The 23932-nt window shown below is 41.8% G+C and overlaps 2 protein-coding genes across 13 annotated transcripts in view; both read left to right on the top strand.

Annotated features, from left to right (window-relative positions):
• SUN1 (Sad1 and UNC84 domain containing 1) overlaps positions 1-8494 on the top strand; it is a 35290-nt gene extending 26796 nt beyond the window's left edge. For all 7 annotated transcript variants that reach the window (XM_075719118.1, XM_075719119.1, XM_075719114.1 and 4 more), the window contains 11 exons: positions 214-359; positions 516-740; positions 1254-1340; positions 1719-1762; positions 2799-2934; positions 3874-4128; positions 4666-4750; positions 5256-5371; positions 5864-6031; positions 6871-6963; positions 7412-8494. In XM_075719118.1, coding sequence (XP_075575233.1) covers positions 214-359; positions 516-740; positions 1254-1340; positions 1719-1762; positions 2799-2934; positions 3874-4128; positions 4666-4750; positions 5256-5371; positions 5864-6031; positions 6871-6963; positions 7412-7525 — 1469 coding nt within the window. In that variant the 3' untranslated portion in view covers positions 7526-8494. The remainder of the gene's footprint in view (positions 1-213; positions 360-515; positions 741-1253; positions 1341-1718; positions 1763-2798; positions 2935-3873; positions 4129-4665; positions 4751-5255; positions 5372-5863; positions 6032-6870; positions 6964-7411) is intronic.
• Positions 8495-9969: 1475 nt separating this feature from the next.
• Positions 9970-22291, top strand: GET4 (guided entry of tail-anchored proteins factor 4). 6 transcript variants are annotated; one of them, XM_075719125.1, is made up of 10 exons: positions 13674-13766; positions 13872-14075; positions 14427-14505; positions 14921-15002; positions 15972-16121; positions 17808-17946; positions 19898-20038; positions 20122-20197; positions 20385-20457; positions 21920-22291. In XM_075719125.1, the coding sequence occupies exons 3-10, from the start codon at positions 14431-14433 to the stop codon at positions 22006-22008; spliced, it is 825 nt and encodes a 274-aa protein (XP_075575240.1). In that variant the 5' UTR covers positions 13674-13766; positions 13872-14075; positions 14427-14430; the 3' UTR covers positions 22009-22291. The 6 variants fall into 6 exon arrangements, with proteins under 6 accessions (XP_075575238.1, XP_075575237.1, XP_075575241.1 ...); XM_075719123.1 differs by lacking the exons at positions 13674-13766; positions 13872-14075 and adding an exon at positions 9970-10124 and having other exon boundaries at positions 17853-17946; XM_075719122.1 differs by lacking the exons at positions 13674-13766; positions 13872-14075 and adding an exon at positions 9970-10124.
• Positions 22292-23932: the final 1641 nt, after the last annotated feature.

Here is a 23932-nt window from a genome sequence, read left to right as displayed (position 1 = left end):
GTGGTACTGACGGATGTTCCCTAGTATTCTTGAGTGCTTGACTTACAATTTTAAAGCTGGCTTATGCTGATTTTTATTTAGATTGGAGTAGTGTCCACTGTGTAACATCTACCTTGCAAACTTAAAGTAGCTTCTATCCTTAAGGTGACGATTTGTATTTATAGCAGTCTTAAAGGAGAAGTCTCTTTAAAACCCTTTTTGCTTCTGATCTAGGTATATGGTTCTGGGGGTTTGATGGCTTCATTTCATTATTACCTTCATTGAACTGGACAAGAGTTGATAGAATACAGAGAACAGATTACTCTGTTCGTGTTCCTGAACCACAGGCTGATTCTTTTCACTCTGTGCAACCTCCAGAGGTAAGGGAGAACAGTCTAGGGAAGAACTCTCATAATTTTTAAGACTTCTTAATTCCCATGTCTTCAGTATTTTGCAATAACTACTTGATACACAAGGGTAATGTAAATAAATGTCTTTATTTTTTTATATATTAAAAAAAAATCTTTATACCTTAGGATACCATAAATATCTTTGATTCTGGTCGTATAAGTGAGCTGGAAAAGCAAATGGCCTTCGTGTCTGACAGATGCCATCACCATGATGAAGAATATAGCAAAGTGATGCTTCTACTTCATAATCTGCAAGATCAGGTTGTCCAGATGAGCGACAAAAGTGAAACATTGAAGCTAATAAAAAATGTGATAGGTCAACATCTTAAAGATATGAAACTGGAGGAAAAGGTAAAATAGTCATTTATTGATGCTTTCAGTTACTGATGGAAGTATTTTGTTTTAATAATGCAGATTATTAGCAAGTTGTCTTTAGGATTCTTTTTCTGTTACAGAACTAACTGATAGGTAGTAAATGCCAGCGAGTAGTCATGGGCATCTGTTCCTCCTTTGTTACTGCTAACAAAGAATTACTTCCAGATAGGTGGTCTAAAATAAAATCTTATCTTGCTGAAAAGTAGCTGGATTTATCCTGTTTTCATACAGAGAAAGAAGATTATAGGAAGGACTAGTGACAAAGGAGGGGTTTTGTGGTAAAATTCCTTGTGTATAACCACTACTACTGCTGAATCAGGCCTTTATATTTATTACAGATTCTATAGTTTCTCACACCACCTGCAGGATAAGTAAGTCGCTTAAGCACTCGCAGAATGAAATAAAAATTATGCTTTGTAGAAAATATCAATTATGCTATTTGTACTCTAAAAGAAAATAGACCACTCTTTTCTTCCCTGTTCTTTTAAGACTGACTTCCTGGCTTTACATCAAGAACACGAGTTGCGCATCCTGACGCTGGAAGAGCTTCTTGGAAAACTCTCTGCTGAATCCAAGGTACTAACAGTTAGTTTTACTAACTTGCTCTAATTGTAACCTGTTGATAAAATAGACTAAGCTTTTTGTTGGCTATCCCAAACCACAGTTTGTTTTACTCTAGCTATTATAGTTCTTTAAGTCTCAAAACTAGTTTGTGTTCTTGCTCCTGCTTCTTGGAGGGGGTTTCAGTCCAAAGATTAAAAAATATTCACTTGACCAGTGAGGCAGGTACTACTTGGAATAAAATCTTATTATATGGAGGCACAAACATAAGTGTGGGGACACAGTCCTGTATAGGTGGTGCTAAAATCTGTCACTTTCATTTAACATTCTTTATCCTCTTTCTGTCACTTGTGTTTCTTTGTATATATTAAAACTAACTTTTGTATTTTCTAGGACATCCAGAAGGAGCTTGATATAGCCAAAGCAAAAACAGTGAGGTATAAGCACTTTTCAAATATATTCTTCCTCTTTCAATCATGATGCTAACTGATGGTGATATACATGTTCTTTGAAATACAACAATATTTTTCTTTGTGTCAGTTAACTGACCTTAAGAGTTTGTATTGTCAGCAAGAGTACTTGTCTTACAGTAGACTTCAACTGTGATGCAGAACATCAGCACAAGGCCTGCTTCCAGTGTGTGAGCAATCCTACAGCTACATTTTTTACTAGAGAAAGCTGTTTATGTAGTGGAGGAGAATGAGTGACTTCTCATTCTCTTATAAATGCATTAGCATTTTTCCTCAAATTGCTTAGTGAAGTATACAGTAAGTGTTTTTGATAGGCTTTATATTTAAATTCTTGCATTGTATAAATTGTAACCTTTGGCTCTAGTTTTGGTTTGTCAGCTGTACTACTTTCCATTCATGTACTGTGTAATACCATGATGAAAACTGCAGCACTTCATTAAGTAATTTCTCCATTGGGAAGAGGAAAAGAAACACTTGCTGAATTGTCTTTTAAATCAGATCTAAATCTAAAATGGCTTTAGAATGATGGCTGACACTTCTTTCCATAGCGTGCGCTGAACACTGATCTGTATTGCTCATATGTGACCTGCTACTTAAGCTCAACTTAACACCTGCCTCTAAAGGTAGCCTGGTTTAAGTAAGGTAACCTGAAACCTGCTCTAACCAGTGGCAAACTCATGCAAATAAAGTTTGACTGGCTTGCCAGAAACCTTAAATTCCCAAAAATCTATATATGTTTGAGTTGTTAATTTGTCAGCCTGGTGATGTTTTAAAGTCATCACTGCTGAATTTGTTCACAACTTCAAAATACTTTGCTTTGAATATATTAATCCTAAGTATGCCTTAAATAATACCTGCAAGGAACTGCAAGCTTACAACGTCTATCATGGTGAATAACCGAAGTAGGAAAGCGCTTTGTATTAGACAAGTTCTCACACTTTTGGAATTTGATGGAATCATTCCAACTACTCTTTCCTAATTATTAACTCCTTCTTTTTGTCAGAGATGATGATGAACATAGCCAACTTCTGTCCAAAGTTAAAAAGCTAGAACTAGAGTTGTCTCAGATGAAATCGGAGCTGTTAACTTGGGAAAGTGTGAAGACTAGTTGTGAGAAAATAGATGTCATTCATGAAAAAGTAAGTTTTGTAACTTCTGTAACTGTCCCAGTAAAACTTGGTACTACTTGATTTTGTTCACTAACTTTCTTGAAATGCACTGCAGTACGTAACACGGTGGTAGTATTCATATTAAAGAATGGTAGTGGTTTATGTAGTGGTACTGTGAATTTTTCCACTGATGTGTAACACTTTACTAGACAAGAATTTATGGCTTGTTTTCTACAATGGCAGGGTTTTTTGCATTTAAGATATGATGCAATAGCAGTTCTATGTACAGTACTTTGCTGTTCTTACCAATGTATTTTGCTAACCCATGGAAATGTGGAAAAGAAACTTATGTAAAAGCAAATTAGGTTTGTTATCTGAGACTTGTTTTAAAAAATCATGCTTAAGTTCTTTTGAAGCCTTTTATAATAAGGTCTGACTAGAATGTAGCCAACAAAATACAACAGTAAGTATTGATGCAGGATTATAAACTTTGACTAAAATGCCATCTTGTGATAGTGTTCAAATATGATCTAGCTATTGTGTATGGAATCAAAGCATACCATAAATGAGTGGTTAAGCAACTTGCGTAACTAGGCCTAACAAGTACACTGCTCCCCTTAGAGTTGCCACAGTGCTGCCTTTGATCTGTTACAGTCAATTTTTTTTTCATTCTGAAGTGTTAGTCCGACCACTAATGTAAACTGCAGTTTGCTAGGGCTTTGTTACGTGTGTCTTGTTCACCAAACCGATAAAGCATCCAGATCTCCTGTATGTTCTTCTGCACACCTGACGGGTCTGTTATTCCAGTGTAAGTCAATGTAGTTAAAACACATGTGAAAGCCAGACTTCTGTGTAGTACTGAATGTATGTGTTCATTTCATGTGTGCCTGATATATATATCTGTATGTATTACTTAATGGTTTATAAAGACTAATAATTTCTATTACAATTGTTAATGGCTTCCACTAGGTAGATGCCCAGGTCAAAGAATCTGTCAAGCTAATGCTTTTTGGTGATCAACAAGACAACTTTCCCGAATCGCTTCTCCACTGGCTTTCATCCAATTTTGTGAGCAAAAGTGATCTGCAGACTTTGTTGAAGGATCTAGAGTTGCAGATCCTCAAGAATATTACTCTCCATATGTCTGTTACAAACCAAAAGCTAACATCTGAAGTAGTAACAAATGCCATGACTAATGCGGGGATTTCTGGAATCACAGAAGCGGTGAGTGAGTTTAAATTCTCAAGTTCAACTAAAACTGTAAAGAGTCCTTTAATAGGCATTTTGTGGTGCATGACTGTCAACATAAGTGTTAATGACTTTAAGAGATGTCGGAAACAGTAATGGAAATGGGGAGAACTACAGAAAATGCTTTATTGAGTGTGTTCTTACAGCATTGCTTGTTGCCTGTTGAGAACGTTTGTGTTTTTTCAAAGTATGCTATCTTGAAAATTGAAGAATTCCCAAGAAACAAGTATACCAAACAAATGCAGCTCAGGGTCTTGGGAAGGTGAGGGAAAGAGTACAACTTCTGAAGAAAACGCCAGTCAAGATGCAGTCTGAATTTATGTTTTAAGACAGACAACCATGCACTAAAAATGGCCTCTGTCTTAACAGAGGCTTTCAAGGACTTGTGATGGAATGCAGCATCTCAAAAAGATGCTTGCAACTTCCCAGATGTGTATATATCAATTATTTTATCACTTGATAGTATTAAAATCTTTCTCTTTCCATTCCCCTCTTCTGTGTGTACCTTTGTAGCAAGCACAGATTATTGTAAACAATGCGCTGAAACTCTACTCTCAAGACAAGACTGGTATGGTGGATTTTGCCTTGGAATCTGGAGGTAAATAGTAGAGGAAACACCATTTTTACTGTTCACATTATTTATGGTATTTACTAAAAAACTTAAAATGAAGACTAAAGGTTAGTAGAGCATCCTTATGTGTTGCCTGATCATCAGACTACTACAATCTCTGAGTGTTGTCTCCAGGGTTATATATCAGCCTAGGTGTGCATGGTCAGGGATGGAACAGTTCTTCTAAGCATGTGTACAACTGGATGATAGAGAACCACAGAACTGTTCGTGTGGGGTGTATGCACCACTGAACTCACCAGGGAAAAATGTGTATTAATGAAAATGAAAAACCTTTAACACGTTCTTAAAAGAACGTTGTACTTGATAGAAGCATTGTATCCCCAGAAAATTATTAGACTTTAACAATATCTTCAATAGTTTTCTTTCCTGAGGAAAATAACTGGTATATTAAGCTTTGTATAAATCTCTGCCTTAAAAGTCATCAGGAAGAAATGAGTAATTATTTCTGCTAACCTGATATATCCTTTTTGAGGTGGCAGCATTCTAAGTACTCGCTGTTCTGAAACCTATGAGACCAAAACAGCATTAATTAGCCTCTTTGGAATTCCTCTGTGGTACTTCTCTCAGTCTCCCAGAGCGGTGATTCAGGTAATTAAAGGCTGAGTAAACAAATTCAGCAATGTTATTTTGCGTAGAGTTGTTTGGATTGGTTTTTGGATGCTGGATGTTTCTGTCTGTAATATATTGGGGGGCACGGGTACTTTAAACTATGTTCCTGAGAGTGGGATTCTTCTGGTAGTTCCTGGGCGCTGCTTAAGTCCTACTCTAGCAAAATTAAGACCCTTATAGAAGGCTTGGGTGGTACACTGGACTTCTGCAAAATGTGAGCACTGGGAGGGTTCCTGTTGAGAAGTAATCTCAAGGTGGGTCTTCAAAACACTGCTGGTAGTTCAGGTGGGCATGCTGTCTTCCTGAAGAGTTCTAACAGGTTATATTCTGCCACTTAACTAAGACTGTCCCTAATAATTCAGAATTCATTACAACTCTTTATTACAACAAAATCATTACATAATGCCTGTGGATGGTTATTTTTTGTGGTGGTGTGTCCCATCCTGTTTTCTCCCGCTTCCTCCTGTCTAGCCGGACATGTATCCAGGAAACTGCTGGGCTTTCAAAGGATCACAGGGGTACCTTGTAGTTAGACTTTCAATGAAGATCTATCCAACTGCCTTTACAGTGGAACACATACCAAAAACACTTTCACCAACAGGAAATATCACCAGTGCTCCTAGGAACTTTTCAGTATATGTAAGTCTGTCTCTGAAATTAAGTTGGTGCTTGTATGCAGAAAGAATATTTGTTACATATCTTGGAAAATAATGACTTAAGGGAGGACAGCTAAGAAGGGAAACTGTTTCTGTCGTTGCTCTTGAAATTGATTGTGTTTTTTATGAGCTTTGTGATTAGGAATAAGAGGTGTTACAACTAATTTTGGGGGAGTTGTTTCTTTTCTCTTGCTTTACATAGTAGTAAACATTTTTGGAGGGAGATGATGGTTTTTAATTTGATATGGCTCTTTCATACACTTCAATTGTTCCATCCTTCCTTCGTTCCTCCCCCGCTCCCCCCCTGCCATTTTGGCTTGTCACTGTATCTATGATGTGCCTAAAATCTTTTTTTCTAAATTGATTTTTTAACTAGCACCGCAGTTACGTAGGCATAATTGCAGAACAGAAGACCACAGGCTATGTCAGAGTACAGTTGTGATAGCTGTAGAACTTTTTGTCTAGTTCTTCTAAATGCTTAAGTAGTCATCTGCAAGCATCTAAATCTTGACTTCAGTCTTGTTTATAACCTTGACGTTTCCTCATTCTTGTTTGTGCTGAGCAGTTGGTATTATATGCTGTGATAGTGGTTTTGCCATGGAAATTATATCATGGTCAAACCCCTTAAACATAGCACAGCTATCTGCAGTGCAGGAAACTCGGAGCCGTGCCTCAGCAAGCATTAAGTTATGTGGGAAACATTCTGATCCTGGTGTGATAGACTCCTGAATGCTGTCTGATACTCATTTACGTAGACGTGCTTCTGGTTTTGGTTTGATTTCAAATTTGACAGAAGCAGCAATCTTTATCCTGTTGTTATAGGGTCTAGATGATGAATATCAAGAAGAAGGCAAGCTTCTAGGACAGTATGTCTATGATCAAGGAGGAGAACCAATGCAGATGTTTCCAGTGATGGTAAGTCTGGTTGGTAAGATTTAAAGTGTCAGGAGAAAGATACTTGTATTTCCTATGGTAGCGTGCAATGAGCAGTGAAGGAAAAAAGCCTCATTCTCTGCTGGGCACTGTAGAAACTGAGGCAGAAAGTGCCTACCTATCTGCCTCAAAACCTGTGGTCTAAATAGATTAGAGGGGAGGAAAGGTTTGTGCCATCTGGACACAAATAGTATGAAGATGCTATAAACATATGAAGAGTCTGCTTTCTGCTTCTTCTGACTCCCTTCACAAAAAAAACTAGTAGTAAGGCAAGGAAGGTTCTGTTCAAAGTGGCAGAAAGTTCCCAAGGTATAACTTAGTTAGGAATAAAAGTTGGTAGTTGCAGGAATCTAAGAAAGCAACTTCAGTTGCACCTGTTCATACTAGAAACCTAACTCTGGTTTGTGTGTTTTGCTTTTTCCTTCTCTAGGAGAACAGCGAAAATGCATTCCAAATAGTGGAACTGAGAATTTTTTCTAATTGGGGTCATGCAGAATATACATGCCTTTATCGGTTCAGAGTGCATGGGAAACCTGCTGAATAATCTCCTACACTACAGCTTGGGTTGGTTTTGTTGTTGTACATTTTATTTTCAATTTGTATATACTGGAAAGCCTAGAACACTGGAGTCTTTAAAGGACGAGGATGCAAGATATATACTGCAGAACTGTTGATCCTCTGATAAAGGCAGAAGACTGTCAGCAGAACTGTATAAAAAACCAATTTTTATTTGCTCTAATGCTCAGCTTGTAATTGCCAGTTAGCGTTATATTTTTGTGTCCACGCTGGGAGAAATAATGCATGCAAACTACTCTGGTTCATAAAGCCTAGTTGGCAAACAGGTGACACCTATTTTATTACAAATGAATGTATAGGGGTTTTTTAAAGAATAAACCACACTTTCTGCAACTAGGAATCCGTTTTTTTTTTTAAATCTGGGATTTAACTGCATACTTCTGTTAGCTTGGCACCATAAGCTGAAAACTGTGGTACATTTTAAACACTGACTGTGGCTGAAGGTGTCCTTCAGTTGACCCTTGGCTTTGACCTTTTTGGTGGATCCAAAAGGGCTTCTTTCATACATGTTGAATATAATAAATATTACTGTCAGGGAAAGTTAACGCAACCAAAACTAGTTTAAACACCAGCGACTGAGAATGCTTTACTGTAATTTGTGGCCATGAATTGCTCTAAAAGTCAGGGATAACTTCTAGTAACTGAAGTTATTTTAAGGGTTTTTACTGTAGCAACTTGGCCAGTTTGTTCTTCAGTGTTAATTCCAAATTGACCTTGATGTACTGACTAACTGGATTGGAGCTGATAAGCCTGCTAAATTGCGTAGTAAAATCAGTATACGGCAATTAAACAATCTTAATTTGTCAAAATGATATCTTTTGGGATGATGATTCCTTAGGCTGGTTCATTGTTATACTTGGTAAACGCTGTACTGTGAGAGTGCAGTATGTGGAAAATGGCTGAAGTAAGCCTTGCTACTTCACATTTACAAGAGGAACTTCTGCTCAGTACTGCTGTATCGAAATACACGGGCATGCTTTAGATCATCCCCGGAAACCTTAGGTATGAGACGATTAGAGTGACGTCTTGCTCTCAAAAGCAACATTTCCATGTAGAATGAGATGAAACTGCTTATTGCCCCCCTTAGGATTGCTACTTTGAAGAGCCATTTCAGGAAAGATTCCTGAAATGTACTTGTATGCAGAATTTTTATCTTGCTGTTACAATGCATTTTATAGTCACACATGAACTGTTAACACAAGGAACTGCTGACTGGTTTTCTGAATAGTTATGTATGTTGCACAACAGTCCTCGAATATTTAAAAAAAAGTCTCCATGTGAAGAACTTCTGGGGTTTTTTTCTCTTGAGCTAGAGATAGAACCTGTGGCCTACGCAGAGGAGCTAGATTACATGTGTACAGGTGTTTTCACATTATAAGTTACATATTTAAAATTAGAACTATCCTGTGTAAATTGAAATTAGGTAGCCGGGGGGGGGGGAATATTTTGAATAACACTAACTTATTTTTAAAAAAGCAAGATAGGACTTTGTGCAATGTATTTTTGTAAATGCTTTTCAAAATGTCTGTTATTCTTTGCTGCCTCCAAACTGACAAGATGCTATTGAGATGTTTAAATAAAGAGTTTTAATTTTTGAAAGTGCATGTAATATTTGAAACAAGAAATAAAGCTTTTTTTCTGTATCTTTGATCACCTGCTTAAATAACTGAGGACATTAGAGACTAGAGTATTAAACTGAACGAATGCCCCTTGCCACAGTGGTAGGCAGAACAGGTTTCCCCTGTGGCTGGTTTCCAAATACGAGCGCTCTCTTTCTCCCCCTGCCCCATGCCCTTCGAGGGGATCACCGCTCGCGTGTGGAGCTGTTCGTGGGCGTAGGGTCACAAAATCCCGAAGTGCAGCTCCCGGGAGGGCCCGCGTTTAGTAGTTCAGTACAGGGGCGTTGGTTTGCCTCCACGGTTTCTGTGCAGCAGTGTCTTGTGCTCTTCAGCACACACCGAAATTTTGGAAGAAAAACACCCAGAAGTTGGCAGTTGATGCTTTTCAGCCATTTGCAACACAGTTCCAGAAGGTCCTGGGTTTGATTCTTTGGATTGCTGTTGCGGGGTGGGAATTTTTTCTTTTTTTTAAGTTTCCTCAGCCTTGGGCGGTCCTCAGCTCAGTTTTACTGCCTGCAATCCATGAACCCTTCCTAGCTTTTCCATATCCTACTTTTTCCCAGGTTATGCGGTACGGGAGCCGCTCCTTGACGCAGGCCAGAGGCCGGGGATCCGCGCCCCGCCCCTGCCCCCCCCCGCGTGACGCAGCGCCCTCCGCGCAGCCGCCGCCGCCGCCGCCTGAGCCTCGCAGGCCGCCGTCGGAGCGGGCGGAAGGCGGGCAGCCGGCCGGGCCGGGCCGGGGCTGCGTGCGTCTGCCCCGCCCCTCGCCCTCCCCTCCCCCTCCTCCGCGTTGATGGCGGCGGCGATTATGGCGGCGGAGCAGGAAGCCGCGAAAGGCGGCGGCAGGAACCGCGGCGGCGTGCAGCGCGTGGAGGGCAAGCTGCGCGCCAGCGTCGAGAAGGGCGACTACTACGAGGCGCACCAGATGTACCGGACGCTCTTCTTCAGGTAGGGCCCGGCCCGGCCCGGCCCGCCGCCCTGCCCCTCCCCCGCCCGGCCTTCCAGAGCCTTCCCACGCACTCTGCCCTGCTGCCGCCCGCCGCGCCCACGCCCGCTCCCCATTGGCCGCCGCTTCTGCCCATCTCCTCCTCCTGCTCTCTCATTGGGCCGCGGGGGGGCGGGGTGGGGCGGGTACGTGCCGCGGAGGGGAGGGCGAGCGGCGCCGGCCCGAGCTGGGCCCGGGCCCGGCCTGAGGGCAGCGGGCGGCCCGCGGGTCGCTCCGGCCCGGCCGCCTCCCCGCCCGCCTCGGGCCCGGCCGCCGCCGGAGGGGCGCGGCGGCTGCGGGAGAGGGCTTGAGGGCGGCGCGGGGGGCCGCTGCTCGCCGGGGTTTGAAGGTGAACTCCGACCGCGGCGCGGCCGGGCCCGGCCGCCCGACCCGACCCCGCGGGCCCGGCGGCGGCGGCTGGGCACGGGGGGGGGGGGGGGCTCCCTGCCGCCGCCTCCCGGGAGAGCAGCGGCCCGGCCCGCTGACGTGCAGGGGGCGTGTTGCGTCACACTTCCCAGCGGTCACGGGCAGAGCTGGATTTTGCCCCCCGTCCCCAAGCGTCCCTTGGCGGCCCCGCGGCCCGGGGAGGCCGAGTTAAGGCCCCCCTTGCCAGGCGGGGCGGCCTCGGTCTGCCTCCCCAGGGCATCCCCTGGGGGCTCGGGTCTGGGCCCTTGGCGTGCCCCTGGCTCCAGGGCCGTCCATGAGCTCCTCAAGCAGACGCCTTAACAGTCTCTGCTTTGCCAGCTTATTTCAAACGTCAACCTGGCTGCCAAGTGGTTTGTTTCAGGGTTTTAAGGTTTTGGCTTGATGATTGCTCGGCCAAGAAACAGGGCTACTTTGTTGCATGGTAGTCACCCTCTGGTACCGCTTTTAGGAAGGGGCAGCTCTCAGAATGGCAAGAATTGCCTGCGCAATTTTATTAGAATAGGTTCTAGTTGGTGTAATACTTGTGTACGTGACAGTGACTAAGTGAAGCAGGCCTGGGCATTTTTTCAGAAATATTACTACTACCCATTGTGTCATAAACTTTTTTGTATTGCAAACGTTTTTTAGATTGTTTTATTTTATTTTTCACATCCACCATAACTTGCAGCAGACACCCTTTTTCTTACCAGAATTTACAATGTAGACCCTTGCTTTCAGGGGCACAGAGTAAGGTATCTCTTCTAGGGGCTTCTCAGTCGGTCCCAGCTTTGTTTACTTGTGGTTCTGCTGGGGGAGGACATGGAAAAGCTGCCTTCTGAGTCTTGGTAGCTCTCTCGTGTGTCACCTGTCCTTGGAGCTCCTCTGAGCTGGAATGGGAACAGGCCTGTGGGTATCCACAGAAAAATAGCAGCCAGGTACGTGGGGAAGAGGGTCCTCGGTGCATAGTCCTACTTCTGCTACCAGTATATGTTAGATAGCCTGCCCTACCCTGTATGCCAAGCACCATTAAATTAAAGCAGTTGTGTTCTGCTGCAGCCTGATGAGATCAGCGAGGGCACCATCTAGGCCTTAAGATTTAAATTGTACCTGAGAACAAATCTAAATTTAAGACAAAGCTTGGCCTATTTTATAGTAAGGATTATGTGATGGGATGGCTGCAGTGGCAGAAGATGACTTGGCTCAGCCGGTCACTTCTCATCCAGTCTTCTGAATGTATTAACTCGCATACATTGCTTAAGCCTCCCTGAATTAATTTGGAATCAAAGATCCTGCCTTTTCCATTTGAAATGCAAGAGAAAGGAGGTGCTTAATTAAATGAAAAGGTGACATTTGCATAGCTAGGAAAAGAGTTTCCTTCTAGGCAAAAAGATGTAATGAGACACCGAAATTTGTTTGGAAAGTCGCTGAGGCCAAAAAAGAGTCCTGGATAGTCCTGTCTGTCCTCTGCAAAGTGTATGTTAAAAGTCCACAGTTTTCCAGAGACACATTAACATGGAGTGAGATGATCTCAGCTGCAGAATTGTACTTGGGATGGCCAGTGCTTACTTGTTTTAAACACCAGCCTGTAAAACATAGTCTGTTCTGTCATGAGTTACGTGTTAAACTTGAAATCCTGACTCAGAGTTTCAGAGTTTCTCATAAACTGAGATGTATTTGAGGGTGGAGGAGGGGAAGAAGTGGAGGAGGAAAGATTACCATGAGCCTCCCGCAGACTTCTTATCCCTCCTGTGATCCACACAGCAGGTAGAAAACTGCTGTTCCTGCCTGACCCCGAGCAGTGAGTCCTGTGCTCCTCCGAACAGGCGTACCTGGGCCAGTGTTGTTACTGTACAGGCTGACTGGGTTGGACTCTTCTCTGTTTATGATTTGGTGATTGAACTTCCAAGTTCAGTGTCCCTGTTGTAGTTACATTGGCATCTGTTTTCCTGATGCTTGTACGTTCTTTTTGTGGTATGAATGATCTGTTCCAGGATTTCAGTTTCTGGTGCTCTAAATGTCAGTTAGATCAATGTGTAGTGAGTATTTCTTTTTATTAAAAATTATTTTTAAGTAAAAGTTGTTTAGGTTTGTTTTTTTAAAAAAAAACCCACAACTCTTTTAAATGTATTTTATATTGTAAAGGTGTTTTCAGCATCTGTTCTCTGCTGTAATAATTCCCAGATTAGGAGCTCCCAAATAGCACTGGGAATCTTCTGGCAGTAGAATTTGTGTAACTGGATCCACACTGAGATTTGGCGTCAAACGCCTAGAAGCAAACCTGGATGTGAGGCCAGCTATAAAAACGTTGAAGCTGCCGATCCGTTTTACTAATGTGCGGAGCATTTGCTATGGTGATTGCAAATCTGAATTGTTGAGGATACTTACTCCAAAAAACCACCATCATGCCATTCACTATGACAGTTCTGCTCACTGTCTTGGATAAAAGACCTTGGAGTTTTTGAAGACAGTGAGCAGGATGGAAGGAATCTGTCTCCTCCCCTGCTCGTTGTCTGATCTGCTTTTACCGGTAGGACCTGTCCCTGGGCCTGCCACGTGTGATGGGAATCTCGCGTGCAGCTCAAGAGCTTTTGGGGTCCACCGTCTGCTCATTTTCCCTCTGGTTTGCGTGACCCCTTCCATGCCCACACTGTCCCACCGCTCCTCTGACTGCTTTGCTCCCAGAACCACCGGCCCCTCTCTGTTACCCCGCGGGGATGCTCCTGCATTGGATCGGCTGGATGGGGAGCCCTGCCGCTGCCAGAGCAGAGAGGCCTCTCTGACCGCCTGGAACAGAAAGGGGTGAAATGGGGGCACAGCACAAGCAGGTGTCGTAGAGGACAAAACGAACATTGCGGATACTAAAGCAGCATGGTAGAACTGACGTCTTATCTTTTTGATATGAGCAAATTGGCTGTTGTTTACTGAGAAAACAGACTTTTTGAGAAGCAGTTAAGATAAATGGAAATTGGGAACTGTATCTGCTGCCGCACCTTAACTGCTTTTATAGGGAATGCTGCGTTTATAATCTAGAGATGTGACTATCCAGGACCCTTGGTTACCGATAGTGATGATGTGCAGGAGGCTGCAATCAGAGCACCATGGTAAGAGGCTCCTGCTCTTGAGGTTACCATTGGGAACAAATTCTTCTATTCCTCATTTCTTCATTAACTCTTAAGTGAGGAAGGTGGAAGCTGCAGCAGGTGTGTTTTGAAGCGTTATATTTGAGAGACCAGGCTTGTTTCTTTTATGAATTGGTGACTAAAGTGTTGCATGATAAATCTTGCTGGCTGTTCTTGTCTTACTAGAGCCCATGAGAGACAAGGTACTTTGGTTCAGCAGAGGACTAGTATGTGGCTGATGTCCCCTGGCAGAGAGTGGTAGCGGTCAGAGAGACATAAACCAGTGGAAAGGAGGCGTCAGTGAGGAGAGGGATACTTGGGCGGCGCTGGGTGTGCAAGCTGTCCAGGGTGTATTAGGAAACCTGTTCCACTGTGATGGCTTTGGTTTTGGTAAAGGCTCTAATGTGACAGTCTGAGTGGTGTAGTTCAGTGCATTTTGGCGTCTTTTGCTCAGGTGAATTCCTGGGATCATTTCCTTTTCTTTGTTTCAGCCCAAATCAGGTTTGAAGCTCTCAGTTTTCATTCTTGCACTCTTTACTTGTATTTCATCAAGTCTAGAGCAGAAGACAAACTGTAGCTTGCAGTTAAAGTTGTATCATTATTGAAACTAACCTGATTTAAAAATAAATCCCTTACTGCCTTTATTTTAAATTTTAGTGATCTTTAATCCTTTAAATGTGAGTAACTTTAAGTGTACACAACTTAGTGGTAATTTTTATCAAGCTTTGGTATTGTTTTCAGGTATATGTCACAAGGAAAACACGCAGAAGCAAGAGAACTAATGTATTCAGGGGCTTTGCTGTTCTTCAGTCATAACCAGGTAAGTCACTGGTTTTGTGTGTGTGGTTTCGGGGGTGTTATTCCAAGATTTTGAGGGGTGAATGGTGAATTCTCAATGGTAAATGTTTGGGGTAATTGCTTTGTAATCTTCTGTTTCATCTCTTTGTTGAGCCTTTTTCCATAAAGAAGGATTATGCCAAACTGGAACATAAAGCAGAATTGTTTGTGAGCATCCAAACAATAATCATAACCATGTTTGTTTTGCTTTCCTGGAGGCTTCTCTCTTGATGCCATCAAATTACTCTAATTTTTATAAGGGAAGGTTGAGACTTGACACTGTGCCTTCGCTGTAGATGTTGATAGAAGTATTAAATCTGCCTCTGACAATATTCTGGTTGATGTTTTCTTTTATGTACTGATATGTTCTTCACTACCAGTATGTGTCTGTTTTGTAGCAAAACAGTGCTGCTGATCTGTCCATGCTAGTTTTGGAGTCTTTGGAGAAATCGGATGCAAAAGTAGCAGATGACCTTTTAGGTGAGGTGACCTTTGCGCTCGGTTTGATGGTGTTTAGATGTGCTTTCACTTCACAGTGGCTGTTAACAGTCTTGAAACCTGAAATCCTTTTTGTATGCACTCCCACATGGCTAAGGGTTACCTGAGTCATAGAAATGGACTAGGGGAAAACTTTATTAGAGAGTAATGCGTTTCCGATAACTTTGTGGGCATGCTTAGAACAAACATTGCTGTCTTGTGGCATTGTCCTTTCCTCGATGCAGCAGTAATGTATTGTCTGCACAGTCATTGATGTCCCCAGGGCTTTGGTGGATGGTGGTTTCCCACCCTAGCAGTGCGGTAGCGTGCACATTATTTGTGATTCAGCTGTTCACAAGGAAATTTTTCTTGTTTGACTGTGAGATTTGGTAAGCAGGCAATTCAGGGAGACCTTCTTAAGAGCCACCTGGCCAGAGTACTGCTGCAGCATGGGCAAACCACTCTTTTTAACAACCTATGGATGGAGACAGACAGACAGAGGCCATTCTTTGTTCACTTAGATCAGCTTTGACGTTTTGTATCCTGTTAATGACTTCTGGTGGTGCTTTTCTGAACTACAGCCCTCTGTCCCTCACAGCTTCCCTATGAATGGCAAGCAGTCCTGTAGCCTGCAGTCTTTGCTCCTTCTTGGAACTGCATGGTCCTCTGGGATATCCTGTCCCAAACCATGAGACAGGGAAGCTGTCACCAGCTGACTGCAAGGCACAGCTTTTGGCTGTGGAGTCATATGAATATTGCTGGCTGAATAGATGCAAGATTGACTTGGTGTACGAGAAGTGGCTCAAGTTCAAAGACACTCTTTTTTAAGATGGCTTTATGGAGGCCATTAAGGGAGCTTATAGACACAATAGCACTGTAACTTAAATGTTGTATCTTAAAGATGCACTGGAAGCAGCAGTTCATCCTGTTTTTCTATTAATGCTAAATATTTGTGAATCTTATTGCTTCTAGAAAACTTGGCTAAATTGTTTAGTTTAATGGATCCAAATTCTCCCGAAAGAGTGGCTTTCGTATCCAGAGCACTAAAATGGTCTAGCGGGGGATCAGGAAAACTTGGACATCCGAAACTACACCAGTTACTAGCAATTACCCTGTGGAAAGGTAAGAAAAATCAACTGGCTTTTCTGTATTTTGTTTTGAAAATGTTGACAGTATGATATTGTAAGAGATCTACTTTGGAAATAATGTAAGGAAGCTGAGATGGAAATGATTTGAGTTCCTCTATTGCCTGATTTTTGCAATAACTTCAGCTTAATGTCACTAACAAAAAAAACCTGGGGCTGTAACTCTACATTAGTGCAAAACCCAAAACACAACTGCTGTAAAGCTCTGTGTAGAAGGAAGGTTGATCCTTCAGACATTGAGGTAGTTTGACTGATTCATTAGGAGGAAGATTGCTGGGGAGCAAAACTGTTCTGTTGTGGGTTTTTTGTTTTTAAATCCTGGATAAACATGACAAAGATTGAAATACATCGCCTAGCATCCAAAACAGTCTTTGGATCTGTAATTAGGTACTTTTTGAGATACTGACCAGGGGGTTTATTCCAGAATGAATGCTGTTGCCTTTGAGTTGTGTGGGATTTTATCACTTGTGATGGGATGTGAGATAAACCAAAAATGCATTAAATCATTATTTTAATTGTGGATAATAGACTTTAAAAATTGGCTTATATTCAAAACATAACAAAGGTGAGTGAGAACAGTTGAATAAATGCCATCCCTTCTGTGGTTTCTTGTGAATTAATAACTCTGCAAGATGATTGTATGTTTATTTTAAATTTCTCAGTAGCTGCAAAGTGATGATAGTGGTTTCATATAACAATCCTGACCCAATGGTCAACATTCCAGCTCTCATTGCCTTTCTGCATGGCATAGCCAGTCCCATAGCTGTTCTCATGGGACTTATGCTAGCTTGATGGCTGCTGCCAGCGAGAAAGGGAGGGTTTTCCTCAGAGCATTTGAGTTACAAGCTGAGATACGATTAGGGTAAGAAACGGTTGCATTCTGAAAGTAAAAATCCCCATTTTGTAACCATCTGCTCGCTGTTCTTTTGAAGAGCAAAACGTGTACGTTTTCTTAGTCTGTAGTTTTTGAGAGTTTCATCAGAAAAGGCTGAGATTTTTAAAACAAAGCTTCTAAATTCCAAAAATTAGCAGCTGTGCAGTTTTGATTTGTCATTGCAGTGATTTTTCATGATGCTTTGCTTCAAGTTAAGTTCTAACAAATCATTGCCATTTCTTACACCTTTTTTTCCCCTCTATAATTGCTGTTCAATTCAGCATATGGAAGCAATTTTAATTTTGATAGCGAGAGTGGGCTAAGCTAAAAATAGGAAATGCCTTCTTTCTGTGCACTTAGAAAGAAGGACACTGAAGGTGCTGTTTGACTTCTTGGTGTGCATGGTCTAATATGGAACTTCTTGATTCTTCTCCTAAGCACTGATGATAGCACATGAAGTGTCAGCATGCAGTTAGATAAAGTGCTATGACCGCAGCTCAAGCTGTTTGTCCCAGTGGTAGCTGTGTTTTGTGGTGGCGTTGAATAAACTGTATTTAATAGCAGTTGTTCAAATGTATTTAGGATAACATATTTATTATCTCCCTTTATAAATTGTCTGCAACTTACAAAGGAAAAAACCTGCTCTCTTTGCTAGTTGTCTTGTTTATATACCATGTGTATAGCTCTTGTCCTTTTACCAGCTGTAGTGTACAAGCCTAACAAATTTGTTTTCACGTTCAGGTATGATGAACTGATTTCTTAAAAGCCATTTTCTTTTTCCTTTTATAGAGCAAAACTATAGTGAATCTCGGTATCACTTCTTGCACTCCACAGATGGCGAAGGATGTGCAAATATGCTAGTAGAATACTCCTCATCCAGGGGATATCGCAGTGAGGTGGACATGTTTGTAGCACAGGCAGTACTACAGTAGGTGTTAAACTTTTTTTTAACTGTTTTGCTGAGATGATACTGTGTTTGAGGCCAATCTAATTTAATCGTGATAACTGTAGGTTAACCATGCATCCTTTACAAAAGAAACTGTGAAACTGGCCAGAGCTTCTGAAACTCAGTTTGTGTGGTAAGAACAGGAGGAAAAAAAAAAAAAAAAAATCTCAAAACTGGTGTGTTGAGTTGGTCAGACTGGGGAGAGGGGGGGAAAAAAAAAGGTCAAAACCTGAAATCATGTTAATTGCCTGAAGAATTGATGTAATCTGTTTGACCCTGAAAGTACAATTCTTAGCTTTGTTAACACCACTTATGTCTAGTTAAGGCTTACCTTGATGTTCTTACCAATACTGGGCCTAAGTGGGCTCTGTATTTACCTTTAGCATAGTACTTGCTCTCAGTCTCCTTGTCCTAAGAGACAGGTGTCTTGGGTCACCCTGGTCTGTGAACAGCAGTGTCGTCATTCTTGGTTTGACAGAGTTGCTGGTGGCTTTCATTTACTTTAGGCATTTATTTTGTAGGAGGCAGGAATGCAAGCTATTAAGTGCCTTTGCAGAGCTCATGTGCAATTAAGGTTGACAAAGCCAATTTTACTGTGTTTAATCAGCTGATGGCTTGCTTCAGTCAAGGAAAGCAGCTCAATGGAGGAGTCTGAGGAGGAGGTAGAGACAGGACTGTGCAGCAGGGAGTCAGGGAGAGAGTAGGTGTTGGGGGAGAGGGAGGAGGTGAGAGCAAGTCTGTCTCTCTTTTGGCAGCAGGGAGCTGTCATGTCAGATTTGCCCTGCTTTCCATAGCTGGTTGATATAGATTGCAATGATTTTGAGCAGTGGAGAATCCTTTATGGAAATCCAGTATATGCAGGACTCTTAAACAATTTTATGGGGCTTTGTTCTGGGGGATGGGGGGGGGGGGGGGGCTGTTTCTGGGGAGAAGTTATGAGGAAGAGATTATTTTTTTCAGTATTTATACAGCACTACTACTGCATCCTTTACTGGCCTGTATCTCAAATACTGTACTAAATCCTCTTACAGAGCAGTTTATACTCTACTGAAAATAATTGCAGTTCCTTGCTCAGCAGTAAGGCAAAAGAGCCCAATGCCCTTGCACGTGTGAGGGTACAGAATTGGAGGCCAGCCTGTGACCAAAAATGAGACTGCTCGTGGCAGCCTTCCCAGTGCTTGCTGACAGCGTTTGTCCCAGATAAAGTCTCTTGTTAGGCCTATGGGACTTGCAGAGATTGCCAGTTAAATTAATTGGACCTGAACAAAGATTTGATCAGTTTGGGAAATCGATCTGTTCACTGGTGACAAATGGCTTGGGAGCTCAAAGTGCAGCTTTATTGTGAGACTTTTAGACATGTGCATCAACCTTATTAGTGGTCCTGATGCCATGTTATTTTGAGGTAGTGCTAAAAGAATGACAGTCGTTGCACACTGGCAGATACATACTGAAAGGAGATGTGTTTGGGAGTGAACGGGGCCGGGAGAGAGGTCTTTAATTCATTTTTTACCTCAGCATAGTAAACTCTGGACCAGAAAACGCAATATCATGTTTAATTTGATTACATGGTGGCCAGTCTTTCCGCATTTTGATTTAACTGATGCCCTGTTTTAGTAACCATCCTGCATACGATCTGCTTAGATCTTGGATAAACTCATTCTATTAATATTTAATGTCAGTTCTCCCTCCCAACCTGCTTGTTCCACAATGTATTCTAGTAATAATTTTTCCCTTCCTCAGTTAATAGCCAAACCGTTGCCAAAGATCTACATCTCTACCAGTTAGTTTTTGCCATCACTTTAAGCCTGAGATGGCTTCTATGCACAAATAAAGTAGAGATTGTTGAGCTTTTGGCTTCCCCTTTTCTTTCTGCAGGTAAAACTACTTCTCTGCCTTTTATTTTTAACTTGTCCTGTTCTGTTTCCTTTTGCAGATTTCTCTGCTTAAAAAATAAGACCAGCGCATCAGTTGTTTTTACAACATACACACAGAAACATCCTTCAATAGAAAAGGGTCCACCCTTTGTTCAACCACTGCTAAACTTCATCTGGTTTCTGTTATTGGCAGTTGATGGGTATGGTCTGATTTTTCTCATGTTGTTCTTGGCTTCCTTTTCAGTCGTTACTGAGATTACATTTTTGGTTGTTTCCTTTCTAGAGGAAAACTAACAGTATTTACAGTATTGTGTGAACAGTATCAACCTTCGCTGAAAAGAGATCCCATGTATAATGAGGTGAGTTACTTGTAGTTGTAAACAGGATTTAACCTACAGAATTAGTTAAATAATAGCTGATTGTCTCCTGTTTTATGACATATAGATGGGAGTCAGTGATCTAGTTTGTGTGGTGTGACTGCTGCCCATAGTATTTCCACCTGTAAATGAAGTAGCTGACATTGTTCTTCATCTTGTGTCATTTCAGTACCTAGATAGAATAGGACAGCTTTTCTTTGGTGTTCCGCCCAAGCAGACATCGTCCTACGGAGGATTACTAGGTAAGGTTTATGCTGACAGTTGTTTCTAGATACCACCAGTCTTTTCAGAGCGGTGGCTTATATAAAATGACTGTGCTGGAAACAGATAATTTGTTCTAACAAATGCATCAGTTTTTTCATAGCCTGTAGAAACAGTCACTACTGTAGAATACAAGATGAATTGATTTAGATTGGATATTAGGAAAAACTTCTTCATGGAAAGAGTAGTCAAGCATTGGAACAGGCTGCCCAGAGAGGTGGTGGAGTCACCATCCCTGGAAGTGTTCAAAAAACGGGCAGATGTGGCACTCTGGGACATGGTTTAGTGGACATGGTGGTGTTGGGTCGACGGTTGGACTGATGATCTTAGAGATCCTTTCCAACCTTAATGATTCCTAGTTTTTACTTTCAATAAAAAATAATCCAGCCACCAAGCCAGGAAACATGACATTATTACTCTACCCTTAATTGGTTTAGTGCTGGACTTGGTAGTGTAGGTTAATGGTTGGACTGGATGATCTTAAAGGTCTTTCCCAACCTAAACGATTCTATGATTGCATGTGAAATTAATTTGGTGAAGCTAGTAGACTTTTCATCTTTGAGAAGGGGAGAAGCATGAAAATGACTCTTACGGTTAATTTTTGACATTATGGTATAACTTCCAAATGTAAAGCAAAATCTTGTTTGTGTTAAAGCTTTATTTCCTCAGACTTGAGCGGCTGATTTTCTTTAAGTCAAATCTGGGACTTTGGTAGAGATTTAACCACTCCTGATATAAAATGAATGTTCCCAAAGTAGAAGTTTTGAAATTAATACTGCCCTTCTACAAGAAACGAATAGAGAAATTCGGCCCTCGTTTCCTGGCTCTTGAATAAACTGTGAGCAAATTGAACTGGATTACTTTTGTAAAATCAAGTGTTTTTCCTTGAGAACTAAGCTTCTCTGTAAACGGAATTGAAGCTTTACCTGCAAATGTCAGTTCACTGATACCCAAAGTCTGATGAAAAACACAAGCATCATAGATGCCATATGTAAATAACAGCTTTTCAGCAATTCAAGCATCTTTAAATTGAGTAAAACAGGGAGAACGCATAAATGCCTCGAACAAGTTCTTTATAGCATGATGGAGACCGTGGCTGGTTTTGACAGTTTCACAGCTGGAGGTGTGTCTTTCCTCATCTGGTTGGGTTTTTTTCTTTCCTCTCATGCTGCAACTATAGTATACAAATGTGCAACTTCAGTGGGGTTTTTCCAGTGTTCTCTGAGAGAAGGAATGGTATCAAAATACAGCTTCTCAGATCAGTAAATGCTTAATGGAAACTAGTGTGGGAATACTAATGTCCTGCTGAGACTCTTCTACTTAAAAAAAACCCAGTTTTTTTCATTATTGAAATCTGCACCCTGGCAGGATGGTAGAATAGTTAAACTTTTTGAGATGAGAATGTAAAATTAGCAATTTTGACCGTCCTGTGTGTTATTCTAGGAAACCTTTTAAACAGTCTGATGGGAACTGGAGAAGATGACGACACAGAAGATGGTCAGGAAGATAGCAGTCCTATCGAGCTCGACTGAATGTTGTTGTCATTGGGTGCCATGTAAATCTGATGATTCGATGACTCCAAAGACAGTTTTGGAATTTGAATCCTGCGGTTGTTTCTTGGCGCCTAAAAGGGCTCCTCCAGTCTTTTAGAAATGGTTGCTGAAATGTTTATAATGTTCGGTCTATATTATTTATGTAAAAAAAGAAAGAAACCAACAAAAAGTAGCCAAACGAACCAATCGGAGCAATTGTTAGCAAGTTTCCAATACAGCGGCTGGTGACTTTGATTAAAATATAGTCTTCTATGGTTTCTGATGCAGTATTCCCTTTTGCACAGTAATTCAATAAAGCATAAATATGGGTCTTGTACTTCACGGCCTACCCAATACCACCTTTGTTACGAGAAAGCCTCCTTGACCTCTGCCACCTCCAAGGAAGATCTTGAAAGGCAGGGTGATCAATTGAATAATTTATTTGCGAGGCTGGTGCCAAAAGTACTGCAAGACGAGCCAAGCAGCATAATTTGAGATGCACATCCAACAGACATTGATACCAAGAACTTGCTTCCACTGCCGTGAGTAACGTACAGGCCATTCATACTGCCTTTCGCTCTCCTTAAGGTCTGGCTCTGGCCGAGCCCACGCGTGTGTTTAGCCGATACTTCCTGAAAAGCACAAGACTGAATTGCTCTTGAGTAAAAGCCAATCAGTGGAACATAGGTAACTGGCTTCCATGTGGATCTCTCTTGCCTAGGTATAAAAATCTGGCTCATGGCTCTACTCCTTTGGAACAGATTCTTTTTCAGTGTAAGTTCACAACCATACAGAAAGGCGACGGCATTACAGTGAATGAAATGATTTGCTGCGAGCAACGTATGTGTTTGAACTGCAGCTGTATGTAAAGAAAAGGGATACTGCAGAACTTTTGGTTCTTTATGATATATTTATTTTTCTTGGGTGACTGATTCATTTAACACTTTCTGTAAAAAAGAATAAATCAATAAATAATGGAGTAACTTCAACCCCAGTGGTAAGCATAGCCATTCTACATCTCCTCCTCTTCAGTGCAGCACAGTGGATGTCAGTGGTGCAGTGGACAGATGAAATGGTGGGAAAACGCTTTATTTTTTCACGATTAAAATAAAAAGGCTTAGATTAATAAACAGCAATCATGCATGGGGGAGGGAGGGATTAATACAAAATTATTGACTGTATGAAAAAGGCCTTGAAAGGAAGACTTTGTGTTAATTGTGAAGTCTCAAATAAACACTTTATACCAGGATGTGCAATATTGCTGCTTTCTAAGCGTTTTATGAGCAGATATCTTATTTTCCTTGCTAATTTTTCCCCCCCCCTTTGCATTTGACTGTGGCTCACCCAGATCTTAGTGCTGCAGCTTCATCCCTGTGCAGTAAAGGCACAGTTTTAGTCAGGTATTGTAATGTCTGGGGCAGGTGTGGATCGCTTTGATTTGCAGCAAGTTCAGGGAAGAACCCCTACGTGGGATGATGCTGTAGGCTTTAATAAATGATTTGGGATGCCGGTAGCGGGGGAGCCACAGCATCTCATTGCTTTTAGCTGCCAGCAAATGCACCCGTCTCAGGGTCCGCAGGTGTCCAGCAGCAATGGCCCCTCCTGTGTCCTGCGCAGATGGCTGAAAGTGAGTTTCCGCGTTCTCTGCCAGGTCTGGGCTGCCACGGCCTCCAGCAACCCCTGATTTGTACCTCGCGTGCGCCCAGCCCGAACCACGGCCCTGCGGGGAGGGCAGCTGTGGGCCTGTGTACCAAATGCACAGCCAAGAATTACAGCGGAATATATATCTGTGTATTTTTTTTTATATATATATATATATATATATATATATGCATGTGCGCGCGCGCGCACACACACATTTAAACAGCCTTTGTGTATATAATTAAATAATTGCACAGCATAGAATTTATAATATTAACTATAT

This window comes from Pelecanus crispus, chromosome 11, assembly GCF_030463565.1.
Source record: "Pelecanus crispus isolate bPelCri1 chromosome 11, bPelCri1.pri, whole genome shotgun sequence".
In the NCBI taxonomy this organism is placed as follows: domain Eukaryota; kingdom Metazoa; phylum Chordata; class Aves; order Pelecaniformes; family Pelecanidae; genus Pelecanus; species Pelecanus crispus.
This window is presented reverse-complemented; position numbering and strand designations above follow the sequence as displayed.

What these genes read in the sequence shown, in the direction of transcription:
- GET4 (XM_075719122.1), top strand. Translation starts at nt 9,970, where the DNA reads ATGGCGGCGGCGATTATGGCGGCGGAGCAGGAAGCCGCGAAAGGCGGC. An exon ending in TACCGGACGCTCTTCTTCAG is followed by an intron (nt 10,125 to 14,426) that starts GTAGGGCCCGGC and finishes TATTGTTTTCAG; the next exon opens with GTATATGTCACAAGGAAAAC. An exon ending in AGCAATTACCCTGTGGAAAG is followed by an intron (nt 16,122 to 17,807) that starts GTAAGAAAAATC and finishes TTCCTTTTATAG; the next exon opens with AGCAAAACTATAGTGAATCT.